The sequence below is a fragment of the Talaromyces proteolyticus genome (assembly GCF_021365285.1).
Source record: "Talaromyces proteolyticus strain PMI_201 chromosome Unknown BGW36scaffold_2, whole genome shotgun sequence".
Classification (NCBI taxonomy): Eukaryota; Fungi; Ascomycota; class Eurotiomycetes; order Eurotiales; family Trichocomaceae; genus Talaromyces; species Talaromyces proteolyticus.
The window spans coordinates 1,650,010-1,665,022 of NW_025764278.1; the positions used below are offsets into that span (position 1 = coordinate 1,650,010).

Below are 15,013 nucleotides of genomic sequence, written 5' to 3' on the forward strand. Positions count from 1 at the left end.
CACACTATATTTTTATTTTACCCCGCATGAGAAGGGCCTGGCCGAAAAGAAATAGGGTGGAGAAGAATCACCTCTATGCAGTGGTCTTAGCTCCTGTGGTCCCTATATGCGAAGCCTAACTAGCGCTCGACAGGTCTCTTAGGGCTCTTTGACTTTGTTGGGGTAGGATGTTCCCAAAACGGCAAGGGACAACATGCTTCACGGGCGCCGCGCTCCAGTAGCCGAGGTATATCCGCCCCACTGAAACCACGATTGGACGAACTATGACAGATCGATGCGGAACAGGTAGATCAGAGTCAATCAACAATCAGTAGTATTACCAAGAGAGAATGGAGTGGCGCCGAGCATGGCTTGTGTGTTTACAATATAATATTTCTAGATTCCCAGCAACCCCAAAACAAGTCGTGTAAATTAACGCCATAGGACAAGATGGGTTCTACCAGCAAATTCGAGCCTCGCATGACCGCCCTCCCCCCATTCTCAGTCCCTGTTGCAAATTCCCCGTCGATAGAAGGAGAGACTGTTCCCCGCCGTAACGTCGACTACAAGGACCAGCTCCTAACCCGGCCGGAAGAAGGCATCAACACCGTTTTCGACCTCGTTGGACGTGCAGCGAAGAAATTCGGTGACGACAGATGTATGGGTTGGCGCGATTTGGTCAAGGTACACACGGAGACCACCAAAGTTAAGAAGATTGTCGATGGCGTTGAGACAGAGGTGCCGAAGGAATGGACGTATTTTGAGTTGACGGGATACAAATGGATTTCATTCAAGCAATATGAGGAGATGGTTCTCCAAGTTGGATCCGGATTGAGACATCTCGGTTTGGTTAAGGATGATCGTGTCCATTTATATGCTGCAACGAGGTGTGTTGGTTCCCCCTTGTTGGTGTTTTTTTTTTCTTTCTGGTTTAGCTGCTTGCTAACGAGCGCAGTGCACGATGGCTCGCCACAATGCACGGCTCTGCTTCACAGTCAATGCCTATTGTAACCGCATACGAGACACTCGGAGAGGAGGGTTTGCGAGCATCTATCCTGGCGACCCGGGCAAGAGCAATATTCACAGATGTTCGTCTTCTGGAAACTCTCGGGAACTGTCTTGAGGGTGCGAGCATCGAGTTTGTCATATACAACGACGACCGCGCGACGGACACCAAGGAGATTGACGCTTTCAAAACTTCTTACCCTTCACTTCGCGTTCTCAGCTTCAACGAACTCCTAGAACTCGGCCAGGAACAATCTTTCGAACCCGTACCTCCACATCCAGAAGACCTCTGCTGTATAATGTACACGTCGGGAACAACAGGAACACCCAAAGGAGTAAGACTTCGACACAGAAATCTCATTGCCGGAGGTAAATTAGCTCTCTTTCATGGTCCTTGCCAAATCAGACTGACAAATTCTTGTAGTTGCCGGTGCAGATTCGATAGTTGGTAAACATCTAGGCCATCAGGATACAGTTATTGCATACCTCCCACTTGCTCACATTTTCGAGCTGGTGTTTGAAAATGTCGTTTTACTCTGGGGCGCTGTCCTTGGATTCGGCCATCCGCGCTCTTTATCTGATACAGCCGTTAGAAACTGTGCAGGAGATATCCGTGAACTTCGACCGACTCTTATGGTCGGCGTGCCCACCGTATGGGAGGCTATTATGAAAGGAGTTACCAAAAAGGTCGCGGAGGGCTCTATCATTACGCGTGGGCTCTTCTGGGGGCCTTTTATATGAAGTGCTTCCTCCACGAAAACAAGCTTCCAGGATCAGGGATTCTTGATGCTATCGTTTTCAGTAAAGTAGCTCAAGCGACTGGTGGCAGATTACGACTATGTATGAGTGGTGCTGGGCCAATCGGTAGGACAACGCAAAAGTTTATATCCATGGTCATCTGTCCGATGATTATTGGGTATGGCATGACCGAAACATCTGCGTAGGTGTTGTCCTTTTCATGATTTTAATTAACTCCCGCTAACAATTTGTTCAATAGGATGGCAGGTGTTACGGAACCAACTCGCTGGACACTGGACGCGATTGGTGACATACCCGGTACCATAGAAATGAAGCTCGTCGATTTCAAAGAGGGAGGTTACCTAACATCAAATAACCCGCCACAGGGAGAAATCTGGATTCGAGGTGCCAGTGTCATGGAAGGATACTACGAAAATCCTGAGGAAACAGCCCAAACCCTGACGAAAGACGGGTGGTACAATACCGGTGACATAGGAGAGTTTGATAAGAACGGGCATATCCGTGTGATCGATCGAAAGAAAAGTTTGGTGAAGACCATGAACGGAGAGTACATTGCCTTGGAGAAGGTATGATTGCGCCTTTTATTCCTATGCTTTATGAACAAGAGCTAAACTGAATGTTACCAGTTGGAATCTATTTACCGCACATCACCATCGGTAGTCAATCTCTGTGTCTATGCTGCTGCAGATAAGGCAAGACCCATGGTTATTGCTGTTCCATCTGATCAGGCACTTTCCGACTCTAAAGGAAATGACAACACTCTGCGAAGGAGCATTCTTACGGATCTCCAGGCTCTCGGCCGCAAGCATGGTCTAGCTAGCTTTGAGATTGTGGAGGCCGTGGTTATATCTCATGAGCCTTGGACGCCTGAAAACGTGAGTATTGAGACCATATATACTGAATTTTCGAGTTCGGAAAGGACAAAGCTGACTGACATCCTATAGGGCATGACAACCGCAGCACAGAAAATTAGCCGACGAAAAATCGAGGACACTTTTAAGAAAGACATTGATGCTGCATACGCCAAAATCCCGAAATGAGAGAGTGGTCTATTCAAGTCAGAAGTGGGAGTGTGATGGTCCAAACTGTGGAAATATGTTATATTCCTGTATATACGCGTGCGAATTGATTGGTATTGATATTGACACACTATCGATCGAATATCAGTTTTCAATCGTAAGCAAACAAAATAGTGCGTGGTAACAGAACTCACTTCGAAGAGAAAGCCAGACTACTTCCAGCACCAATGAGGGTGATTGGGCTGGCATTTGGCACTTCCGTGAGGACCTTCAATTGTACATGTACGGGGGCCTGCCCGAGGCTGGAAGGTTGAAGAAGAAAAGTATTCCGAATTGAGTTATCCCGTAGGTGGAGACTGTTCAAACTCACTAGCTACATTGTCGCTTGGAACCCTACCACACTATTTCTACTCAAAATCCCACTCCCAGTTCAAACGATAACGCGACCACTGTTGTTCATTGCCGGGCCACACTCTACGGACCTCTCTGGCAACTATTCCACGCTCAGTCCTAGAGTTTTTGAATTCAACTCGTTTAAGGGCAGGAAACGCATCGCGAAGGTTGCGGGTCGCTCTTTCTACGTTATCAAACCTCCTCTCAATTTCAACTCTAGTCGGTGTTAGCAAATAGCTTTCACGGACCGCGCAGGGGGACGAATATGAAGGTCTCGGGCACTTACTCCTGGTCTGATATGACTGTTGGAGGATCTTCAGAAACATCAGCTTCATAGGACCTAACTTTCGTAAACTGCTTCAAGCACGGAAGAAATGGTCCGTCCAAATGGGAGATGATAACACTCTCTATAATGTCGATGTTATATCCCAAGGCCAGATACTGGATCCGAGGCCAAATGAAGGCCACCGTTTTCAAGACATGGGAACTAATCGGTTTCCAGTTGAAAATAAGACAGAGATGTTCTATCTTCGGTAACGCCGATGCAAGTTGACCAAAGTGTTCCTCATTGAAAGGCCCAACCGTGAGTGGAAGATAGTTCTCCGATGCAAAGCCATCAATATGCCCCTTTTGGCTGGTTCTGATTTCGAGTAGTCTCAGTTTGGAAAGTGATTTCAGCAGCATAACATGCTCAGTTCTCAGTTCTTGCAGGACCCCTAGGATGATTTTCAAGGACCGCAAATTGACGAGTGAAGTAACTGAAGGCAATAGGTCATCTGAGCACACGCCATCTATGTAGATATGCAACTTATCGAGAATTTTGAAATCTCGGAGGCGACCAACCGATTCCGGTGTAATGATGATGCTCAGCTCACGCAGGGTATCAAAGGCTGGACTACTTCTTAATAGATCAATGTCCTCTAAGCGGTGTTCTAATTCTAGAGATCGAAGATTCCGCTTGACCAAGTGATGGAGCGTGAAATCCAACGGAATTCTGCATCTCATGTTGTTGAAGTCCTCCCGGCGACCACTTCCTGTATTGAACAGGGAAATAGAGCGGAGTGATGACATCTCGGACACCCAATCAGCGAACACCGGATCATATGTTGCAGAATTCATGTGAGTTTGTAATTTGACCTTGATTCCCTCGAGTTCTGGACATGCCGATTTCAGAGACATCAAAAAGGTAAGTTGTACTGGGACCCCTGCACAGCGAAATTTGCGAAGTGAAGGCTGCAGATAGGGGATAAGGTAGTCGAGCGATATATGCTTGAAAGAAAATCCAGGCAGAAAAGAAATTTCTTGCAGATGTGGGAGCGTTAGTTTGCCACAATGGCTGATGATTTCCTGGTGGTATTTACCGTCGTCTAAGCCGAAGACAAGCGAACGAATGCTGGCGAGATAGATCATAGCCCTTTGAGAGCGGTAGATAAACCATATCGATCGCAGAGTGACTTGTTGCCAAAGACTTGCCACGCCATCGAGATGCCATGTCTTGTTGACGCAGAGAACGTTCACGAATGCTTTGTTACCGAGATCATCGAACACGAACTGAAGGATAGCCTCCCGTAACTCAGCTGGCAGCTTGGAATAGTGATCATCCATGGTAAAAGGACCTGGTAGCTGTGCTGACTGCACTGCATTATTTTTAGCCTGAATATAAGCTGAAACGGAACAGTCCAGAGGAGCGTTGTCAAACAGTCACCCGAGGCGGGAAGACGAAGGAGCTGTCGTCCGCCGCCTGCCTAATCAAGCGAATCACATGAGCCGCCGCGCAGCAGGAATCAATTGTATCTTGATTTTTTGCGATAGATATTTTCAGGATAGTCTGGTAGCAAACGGCCAGGATTTTCCCAGCACAAAAGTGGATTGAGTATAGGAGTCCTCCCCTGCCAGTACTAATAATATTTGAATTTTTTGCATTGTCTACGGGAGAGACATAGGAAGTCTATATTGACATTAATTGGTGTAAATAGACACTCGAGATGGGCATCGGTCGTTATTGTTGTGGATGTCTGAGTCTCACATGCATGCAGGGCCATGTAATGAACCTCAGAAACAACCAACTTTTCTTGTCCCGTGTCACTTGTAGTAGACCTAATCGTAGAGACTGTTGAAGCGTGTATAGGATTCAAAATTCATCATTAGCTGTCCTGTGTCTGATACGCTGTCGGAATTCCCCCTGATGCACACACCACGACTCGCGAAAACAACCTAATTTTGACTTTTCAATCGAAGACCAAGGCTCCTCCTTTTCAAACGCTTGGAGATCTCGAATTTGCAAGAATATCAGGCTAGAAGCACGGCATGGGATGTTGTGGGAGAGAAGGTGAGGTGAGGATGTGTCGCTAAGGAAGGTGCGAAATGGAGCAGTTATGTAATCAGCACTTGAGTCTCAGCCATATATTACAATCATCTATATGTTATTGGGTATTCGTCCTCCCTCACACAAAGTCATGCTATCATGGTGTCTATCTTCATGCCGAAGGAATCTTCACGTCAAGTTCAGGCGCCAACCTCATCGCGGATACAACGCATCCCTCCAGCAAGACCATCCCATCCCTACACCATCCTCCAGCGAGGTGAACACCGTCATCGCCATAGCGCCAATTTTTCGCACATTCTTCATTGGTACCATCTATATTCTCATCATGCTCATTAAAAAGCCCACTGACTATCTTCCGACTTAAAAAATTACTTCCACCACTAGGCCATTTCATAATTGTTCCAGATATGTGTATACCCAAACGTCGAATCGGGCTATCTGAAGGAGATGTTAGGGCGTATGGAGAAGAGTGATTGGCTGCTCTGCGGATATCAAGTCCCATTTCGACAACACGCTTGAGACGAAGCCCATATTCCAGGCCAACTTCTAGCGGTATCGTTATGTGAACATACCCACCATCGGACGCAATCGGTGGAGAGATAGAGCATCTTTTCACTTTTCCATGATGAAATGAATCAATACGTTGACATGTATAGGTCCACCATTCAGCAGAAGATTTCCTCTTGATGTTCGTTTCGGAAACAGCAGCGGCAAGGCTACTCGCACGCAGCCGCTCAACGATAGTGCTTGCATCGTTGATGTGGCTTTCGATACGGAAGCCAGCTGGCTTAGGCAAGGAAGAGACTCAGGCTCAGTCCAAAGACCGTTGACACAAAGAGATAATGGCCAGTCTGGCGTACTAGGCGCGCTTGAGTTAGTCTTCAGACCGGTCTGTGTTGAATTTATTGTTGTCATAAGGTTGCGAGTATTCGTCATTTGGTCAATGCCATTGGAATGCAAGAGCCATTTATCATATGACTTGGGAGTGATACTGTAGGCAAGGTCATGAACAATGGGATATCGTCCCGTCACTCTCCTAAGATGCGCTTATGTGCTAGCGTAGCTTCTGTCCCCTCTTTTCCAATCCCTCCTCTTGTACTCACGACTGGTATAGCTAATACAGCCGAGGCGAGAGTACATATCTTGTTGTCAGATACAACCCTAAATTATGAGTGTAATGTAATTTCTGACTTGTGATAGGATATTCAGTAACAATACAACGCATGCTCGCAATTTCAGACCCCGAACGACGCCGGTACAATAGATATATGAATAATGCATGCCCGTGGGCAATGATACAATTTGAGTAAGTAGTGCGTAATGAGGTGAGAGATCACAGAAAATCACCGCGGATATTAATAAACGCCCCGACGCCGCCGTCTTCGCTAAGATTGTTGACCAAAACCTCGGTTTGGGAGTACAGAGTTTCTATCGCTGCGGACGAGGACTTGCCGAGGGATACTATGTGGGTTAATTATTTTTGTGAAATCCCACAACCAGACCGACAAGACAAAACATATAGCGAATAGGCTAGCTAGCTGGGTTTCCATTAAGGCGCCACGCTAACGGGAATTCTTATCAGCATACCAACAGACCAACCCGATCAGGAACTCGGTAATAGCTAGATCAAGGAATATCAATGGTGACCAAGCTACTGCCAAGTCTCGTCGTGTGGCCTTTGCTAAGTGATCATATTGAAAAAGCAATATTGTTGCAATTATCGCTGCTATACCCGATGTGATTGGCGAACTGCAGAGAAATCCTTCCGAAACATGGCTCAAACTTGAAGTCGTAGGATGAAATTCGTTGAATGTGAGAGTCGCCAGCGCAAGTTCGCTTATTAGAGCAGCAAGAACAACAAAGATGGTATAGAAGCGATGGTGACGTTTAAAGACCAAAAAAGTTCTAGTGTCTAATTGTTTTCCCCAATAAGGTCTGAAAGTTTTCAAGCGATTCGCAAACATATGAATGCGGTCGTATGTTAATGTATATCAAAATAGGGACGCAATTTCTTGTAGAGCCAATGGATTAGTTCTCAGGTAAGATGGGAATCAAACATGAACGGACCCCATTTCATCAAAATTCTCACATGTATTAGACGATAGGAGGATGTTGTAAAGCTCCGTTAATTGAAAGTAAGATTAAAATGTTTAAGATATGATAGAAGGGGGAGTGACCCCGTCAAATATTCTCGGGGTAATGCCGAGTGCGGTGGTGCCCTTGATTCAGCTCGATTTTCCAGCTAATGTTCTGTGACATTTCTCATGCATCTGTGTAGCTATCCGCGTTTAATGATGAGATTTCATTGGCCTCCATGCCAGACCCGTGTCACACTCTTGCATACAAAGATCAAGTGGCCCAATTAAATATTGCATGAGCTATTAATACCATCACGATTTAAGTCTTAAAATAAATAATCAATCCCAACTTAGACATGGCGACTAGGAGGCAACTGTGGGGTTCGCACTAGCGGTACGTTCACGTGAAAAAATGTCAAGGCGTTGACGACCACGTTCAACAAGTCCGAAGTTGCAACTAATAACAGCTGTGAGCATCAAAGACACAGTTTGTCCCAATCTAGCTTCATATTGCAATAAAAGCCATGTCTCGTTCTATTAAGCGTGCCTTTATGTCTCTAATTGGAATTCATGACGAGCTATATGGATTAGACCATGCTATTCTTAACGTGACCGTTCCCCCAGACAAACTGTGGATGAACATGGGATATTGGAAGGTACGTACGCCACCAGGAAAAAGGTAATTTGGTGTCATTTTAAATTACCGAATCCTAGAATTTCAAGATTAAAGGTATGTTCTTAGGATACGACTTCATTTCCCCATGCTTGTCAAGCACTCCTCGATCAGGTTCTCCTCTTCGCCGGACTTCTCAGTCAGCAGAATATACCGGCCATAACCCCAAGTTTCCCTTCGCATTCAAGGGAAAGGGAAACAACAGTGAAAAGATCACAATATGAACAACACGCTAAGATAAGACTGATCGATGTTGGATTTGGCTGTGGGGACCAGTCACTGTATCTCACAAGAAAGCTTGATCGAATAATCGAACCATCTGAGACCCCCCTTCCGGAGTCAGCTGTGGATGCTGGCAATAATGGTGACGGTACCACGGCATCAAATCAAGATTTTCGCCCTCTTTTTGATTCATACATAGGCATAAACATAACGCCGTCTCAGGTAGACATTGCTAAAAAGCGTCTTCTAAAAGCTTCTAGTGAAGATCACACATCCTCTTTGCACTCGACACCGAAGGTAGAACTTTTCGTGGCCGATGCTGGCAATCCTGCATCGTGGGATCTCAGACTCAAGGAAGCTGTCTACAGTAGGGTTGCCCACAATACAGAGCAGGATGCAAAGCCGGCAGCAAAGGTGCAAACATGGCTACTAGCCTTAGATACGTTGTATCATTTCAAGCCGTCTCGTACGCCACTGTTTGAATGTGCGCATAGAGATATGCAGGCTTCAATCATGGCATTTGACTTGCTCTTGTCTGAGTCCGCTTCCTTGTGGGACAGATTCCGCCTGAGGTTGATGTGCCTCGTCGCCGGCATTCCTTATTCCAACTTTATGACTGAGAAGGAATATAGAGCTATGTTAGGCCTCGCTGGGTACGAGCAAGATATGATTGATATGCAGAATATCTCGAAGGATGTATTTGCGGGGATTGCGGATTATATACGCAGAAGGGAGCTTGAGTTGGAAACGTATGGAATGACCGTGGGTAAATTCAAAGCTCCGGCGAAGGTATTTGACTGGTGGGCTAGAAGTGGTGTAGTTCAAGGATTTGTGGTGATAGCTCATAGAACATAAAAAACAATGACTTCTTGCCGGTAAAATTCTAACAGCGTACCTAAGTTACACTTCTAACTAAAACAACAAGATGCAAGTGGGGGTATTCTCTTAAATATTTCTCGTAAGGCTTGTGATGGTCACTAGCTCTCAGAAGAGGTTATCGTCCACGGTATCTCGACTCCAAGGCTAGTTGCAACTCTCATTGCTGAAACAATGCACCCCTCTAAAAGCACCATTCCATCCCAACACCAAGCACCAACAAGCCAAACATTATCCTTTCCGTTATACCAAAATAGTTCCTCTTTTGGCGGTTTCAGCTCGCTTTTATCTAAAGTAAATATATCATTGACAATCTCCCTGCTTTTAGGAGTACGCAAAACCCGAGCTAGTCGGGCGCGATGAGCGATCTTGTTTGGATCAATAGGGGAAATTGGAAAATTAGTAACCAGGGTAGAGGACTGCTGATGTATAGATTCTGTTGACAAAGGATCGGAGGTAATGTGCATTATTTGCGCTTGGTCGCCTGCTTTTTGAGTCTTAGCAGAATATTTTTCGAGCAACCGAGAGCTATTGGCGATAGCAGATGAATCATAATGGACTACTGACTCTCCCCAGATAACGGGTATCTCGCGCATCACTTCACGTAGAGGTTCGAACAACGCACCGACAACGTCAGGGGTCACAGCCATAACAACGTGATCGAAATACGAGATATGGCTTTTGTCATTGGAATCAACCCAAGTGACCTCCAGTTTTGTATCAGCACGCTTGACTGAAGTTACCGTTGCCTGAAAGCTGACCGCCAGCCCCTTGGATAATTTCGATTGGACACCCTGGACACCACCGATAACAGTGTAATGTGGCTGTCGATAGGTTCTTTTTGCGTAATCTACTGCGTCCAGTGCCGGAAAACTCAGCAGAGCATCATGCGAACAAGTTGTTACACTTGACATGAGCGGCAATAAGTAGTTCTTGACAAAATGCCATGGTAACCGGATTCGTTTGACATATACCTCTAGAGTTTCCTCCTCTTTGGACGTAGAAGCCATTTTTGGTTTAACGACGAAGCAGCATACGATGAACCAAAAATAACACGCAGCTAAGTACATGATTTGCACGATCCATTGCAGGTAGCCATAGCCTTCAGGGCGAACTGGAGGGAATCGGTGATTGCTCGAAGAGTGAAAGAAATAGGGAGGAGATTTCTTTCCATCAACCGTTGAATATTTCGACAGAGAATAAACAAACTTTTGCGTAATGTATCCGACCCCAAGGTAGTCATACATCCGCTTCAGGTTAATGTGGAAACCCTCATCGAAGGCACGCATAGGTATATCGATACGATTGGGAAGCGACGGGTAGACATCTGCCGAGGATATCGTGTACGAGGCGGAGTCTAGAGACAGCTGATCTTGCTGAGGCGATTTATTAGTGAACGTCGCATGAGAGGCAGAGGGAAGTAAAAAGTGCCTATACCGTCTCGAACACTTCCACATGGTATCTGCATTGTTTGTCTTGGTGGATCAGGTATGCAGTTACCAGACCTGCCATTCCCGATCCGATGACGGCCACTGTTTTCTTCGCATGCTTTTGTTCCGTCATTGCAGATTATTCAACCGATAGAATTTTCATTTGCTATAGTAATGATAATTGGGATGATTCATCGGATTCTCTCAAGTGTAAAGCGTGTTTTTAAGACGCATTTGAGACACTTTTTGAGACGCTTTAGATTGAAAATTTAGGGTACGCATCACATGATGGCGGCATTGCAGAACAGACCCTTCCCGAGGTGCCGCATCCTTCGGTATTCGATAAGGTTCAATAAGGTTCAACAAGCTTCCCAACACAATTCGGGTCTCGGTAGCCTTCTCGGGCCAATGGCTTAAAAGACTGAATATGAATTTATTTAGCGCCGACTTTAATCGAGCAACCAACAATCACTCACCTTTGAGGTATAATTGGCTATCTTGGTTATGATGTTTGAGAACCATGGCAAGCGTCGGAGGAATATCAATGGGGACTAATCAGAGTACGCCTCTCAGGCAGCTTGACTGTCGAGCGTATTAGAAAGCTTTCTAATTTTCTCATTTGAAAGAAGCTTTGGGGGTATCCAGGCGCGCATTATGAATATGTTTGAATTATAAATAATTTGAGTGTATTTGTATATCCTGTTTGATAATTTCTATATGGAAATTCTATGGTGATCTTGATTATTTGTCATGCTTTTGTTAATATACGTCAACGTGCTGCTCTTTAATATTGCACATTAACCTCAATCTAGACTAGATGATGGCTCGCGCATCGCGTCATGGCCCATAGCCTCTTCACCCACGTACGGAGTTTTGGTCCACGGCAGAGATCAGCGCGGACCGGTATGATATAGCATTCTCGTGTCATACCTAATCTATCTTTTGTTCGCTATCGCGGTTGTATGTCGCGGGTCACGTGGCATTTTGTAGTTCCTCGGTTGCACACGACCTAGCCAGTTCATGAACATTTATATTTCAACGGAAACTCGGCAAATAGAATCTTCATCAGGCTGTCAAGTATGTAGTTTTATTATTGTTCAGGATGCGAGTTGCTGGCACCAAACAGCAAACAGCACACAGCACACAGCAATGGGCGGCCCATTCGGGCCTAGCGGCTGCCCCGCAAAACTACCTGCGGCCAGCGTTGATGCCTGACAAGTCACAACTTCTTCAACAATACACAAAGAGACGTCAAATTAAAAGTTGACGCTGCCACAGCCTCACGTCTCATCTCTGCGGATGGTCTCGAGTGCGGGCACTCCTCTACCTCTGTCGTTCTGCGAGCATTGCTATTAATCCATCGTCAGTTACTTCTCGACGCTATTCTCGCATACTCCAACTCTCGGAATCGGATCTAGAGGAGTTCCGATCCAACCACCTTGTCACCGTTGACGAAGCATACGCTCTACAACCAGGGATAGCCGGAATTACCGCTCTGTAGCGGGCCTCGTCTTGGTCGCCTAAAAGAGCATCCCTTTTCATTCACGAATTGTGGCTGAGCACAGTCGAGAGGCACCCGACGTCAGACCCGACCAGCCTAGCCACTCCCCCCCACCTGGGGAAGTAGTCACATGTTACCAACACCGAGACTCTTGCCCTCACTCGGTTTATATTCCCAGTGATATCCCACGCTGCTTCAAAGCAATACCTTATCGCATATCATACTCAAAATCCTGAAACCACCGCCGGTGCTGCAGCATGGCTACGCCATCCGCAACCTCCGACGCGAACACCCCCGCCATTACTCTTCCTGTCAACGAGAATGACTCCACACGCTCTCTCGAGAGTTCTCTAATCTCTCGATCGGACAGCAAGCGGATATCGTTCATGGGAGGGGAGGCACCAAGAAGGAAATCTGCACAGTCAAGTGGTTCAGAGAGTCAGCCTCTAGAGAGCCTTATAGGGAATGGCGGCAGATCTACACCAACACTAGAGTTCAGACCAGCAAGGAGGATATCATCCCCGCCACCTCCAAGGTAATTACTATTTCCATATATCGTCTTTTTCCAAGATTATGTGCTGATGAATTTCAGTTCTTTCCATAGAGGCGTATCATTCGACACCTTCGACAACCGAGATGCCGCCGATTTTTCCTTCACGTTAAACTACAAGCACAAAGATTATCAAGCTACGAGGCGAAGCCGCACGTTTCTCTGTGGAACAGATCAAAACGATTACTCGGAATTCGCGCTCGAATGGCTCATTGATGAGTTGGTTGATGATGGCGACGAGATTATCTGCTTACGGGTCGTGGAGAAGGACTCGAAAATCGCCAGTGATGCGAGCGTGGACGAGGGAAGATACCGCCAAGAAGCGGAGAATATACTGAGACAGGTCATGGACAAGAGTCAGCAAGATGAAAAAGCAATTAGTCTCGTCCTAGAGTTGGCTGTAGGCAAGGTTCAAGAAATTATCCAACGCATGGTATGTCAAATTATATTCTCTGGGTATATTGGCCATAACTAATGTTGTCGTGTAGATTCAAATATATGAACCAGCAGTCCTAATCGTGGGAACACGAGGTCGCAGCCTCAGTGGAATGCAGGGTCTTCTCCCAGGCTCCGTTTCAAAATACTGTCTCCAACAATCACCCATCCCTGTCGTCGTCGTCCGCCCATCCACCAAACGGGAGAAAAAGAAAAAGAAACGTCTGGCGGATCCAAATCGGCGTAGTTACGGGAATATTCTGCAAATCAGCGAACAGCGAGGAAGCGGATTATTCAACAAAGAAGTGGGCAGCGATGCCAGCATCGCCAAACGACCCGCCGACGAAGCAGCAGCAGTAGCCGAGGCCATTGGTCTTCCTCGAACCTTCCGCCATGCCCACTCGGGTAGCGACTCGAAGCTTTCTAGCAGCTCTACTGCCGAAGACGAACAACACGGTGCCACCAGCAAAGACGAGGCATCACGCACCGAGACCCCACAACCCTCGCCCCCAGAAGACGAAGAAAGCGCGATCCGCGTCCTGAAAAGCCCTGGGATTTCCAGCCTCGAGACACCACCCGACAGCGAAAGCGAGAGTGACAACGAGGAGCTTGCCAGAGAGTCATCGCAAGAATCATTGTCGCAAGAAAAGACCGCGCCGGGTGTATTATTAGAGCTACCAAAGGATGCTGAAACCGACGGAGAGACAGATACGGAGACAATCGTCCCAAACAAGTTGCAGCTAGCGGACGCCTCATGACATTGCATTCATCATTGCCCTGCCTTTCTTTTTCGGGTTATTGTGCGCATGTATGGACTATTAGGTTACCGGGTACAAAGAATGGGAATTACATAGCGTGAGAAGGGTTGAAGTCACTTTATACATCTTATCAATATATCATTATCAATTGATCACACACATGTACACTTGATGTACGTAGCAGGCAGAAATTAATTCCGGTATGGATATGCTGCGTAATAAATATCATCGTTAATATTTTACATTGACTGCATATATGTAGAGTATGTACCGATTTCTACATATCAGTTGATAATACAGATGTATCAATTAATCTTAGCGCTACGTATTTAGATTTCCATCGTGCTCAAGCGGGACTGGAAGGGCCTCCATATCAACGTCACCTCCCAAATACTTAATTTACAAACCAACCATTAATCTTTTACGAAAATTAGATATAATCAGAAAAAATTTGAATATAATTTCCCATAAACACAACATTTGATAAGCATCAAAACAAATTGATAACAGGAACAAGAAAAGGGGAGAAATTTCTCTCCGGGTATTGACACACAAAACAAAAAGCACATGCAAAGTAAAAACCCAGAAAATGATAAACACGAATAGCAAAGCAAAGCAAAACAAATGCGAAAGAAGCGTATAACACACTACACACAATGCGGTCGCGACATGCATGAGAATCGTTCTCGGGTTGAATGCTCAAATATCCATCGGTCAGACCGGAAGTGGTGAGGGGAAAGAAAAAATATTCTACACATATGTGGGTTTTCTGCCAGATCCGCTCTCCTCCATTCATAATCTTTCTGTCAGTTTGGTGTTGAAAAAGAGAAAGAGGAAGAGGGATGAAAACAGATAAAAAAAAAGATGTCTTATTAGAATTGCTTTGGACTGAAAGTCAAGAAGAGGTTTCATATGTATAACACACCCCGCGCTCTTGCGTGATCAGAAAGGTAGTATAGAAAAGAGAAATGTATTAAAATACTCCCAAACGAAAATGAAAAAAGCGAGC

General features: G+C 45.8%; 6 protein-coding genes across 6 annotated transcripts; 3 read left to right on the forward strand and 3 right to left on the reverse strand.

Moving 5' to 3' along the window:
- Nucleotides 1-429: 429 nt before the first annotated feature.
- On the forward strand, nt 430-2,783 carry BGW36DRAFT_423202 (uncharacterized protein; the record flags this gene model as incomplete). The annotated part of the gene is made up of 7 exons (XM_046219802.1): nt 430-866; nt 935-1,353; nt 1,409-1,696; nt 1,756-1,924; nt 1,982-2,309; nt 2,370-2,618; nt 2,688-2,783. 7 exons carry the CDS (start codon nt 430-432, stop codon nt 2,781-2,783), a joined length of 1,986 nt encoding a protein of 661 aa, XP_046076667.1.
- Nucleotides 2,784-2,942: 159 nt separating this feature from the next.
- Nucleotides 2,943-4,884, reverse strand: BGW36DRAFT_89516 (uncharacterized protein). The gene is made up of 2 exons (XM_046222683.1): nt 3,442-4,884; nt 2,943-3,371 (listed from the first exon to the last, which is right to left on the reverse strand). Exons 1-2 carry the CDS (start codon nt 4,758-4,760, stop codon nt 3,170-3,172), a joined length of 1,521 nt encoding a protein of 506 aa, XP_046076668.1. The 5' UTR covers nt 4,761-4,884; the 3' UTR covers nt 2,943-3,169.
- A 748-nt stretch (nt 4,885-5,632) lies between these two features.
- Nucleotides 5,633-6,417, reverse strand: BGW36DRAFT_423204 (uncharacterized protein; the record flags this gene model as incomplete). Its single annotated transcript, XM_046219803.1, has 2 exons — nt 5,633-6,264; nt 6,342-6,417. The coding sequence occupies 2 exons, from the start codon at nt 6,415-6,417 to the stop codon at nt 5,633-5,635; spliced, it is 708 nt and encodes a 235-aa protein (XP_046076669.1).
- Nucleotides 6,418-8,009: 1,592 nt separating this feature from the next.
- On the forward strand, nt 8,010-9,321 carry BGW36DRAFT_369692 (uncharacterized protein). The gene is made up of 2 exons (XM_046215164.1): nt 8,010-8,215; nt 8,302-9,321. The coding sequence occupies exons 1-2, from the start codon at nt 8,084-8,086 to the stop codon at nt 9,307-9,309; spliced, it is 1,140 nt and encodes a 379-aa protein (XP_046076670.1). The 5' UTR covers nt 8,010-8,083; the 3' UTR covers nt 9,310-9,321.
- A 49-nt stretch (nt 9,322-9,370) lies between these two features.
- On the reverse strand, nt 9,371-11,141 carry BGW36DRAFT_89562 (uncharacterized protein). Its single transcript, XM_046222684.1, has 2 exons — nt 10,768-11,141; nt 9,371-10,706 (listed from the first exon to the last, which is right to left on the reverse strand). The coding sequence occupies exons 1-2, from the start codon at nt 10,891-10,893 to the stop codon at nt 9,432-9,434; spliced, it is 1,401 nt and encodes a 466-aa protein (XP_046076671.1). The 5' UTR covers nt 10,894-11,141; the 3' UTR covers nt 9,371-9,431.
- A 1,377-nt stretch (nt 11,142-12,518) lies between these two features.
- Nucleotides 12,519-14,004, forward strand: BGW36DRAFT_423207 (uncharacterized protein; the record flags this gene model as incomplete). The annotated part of the gene is made up of 3 exons (XM_046219804.1): nt 12,519-12,796; nt 12,854-13,244; nt 13,300-14,004. 3 exons carry the CDS (start codon nt 12,519-12,521, stop codon nt 14,002-14,004), a joined length of 1,374 nt encoding a protein of 457 aa, XP_046076672.1.
- Between the last annotated feature and the right edge of the window lie 1,009 nt (nt 14,005-15,013).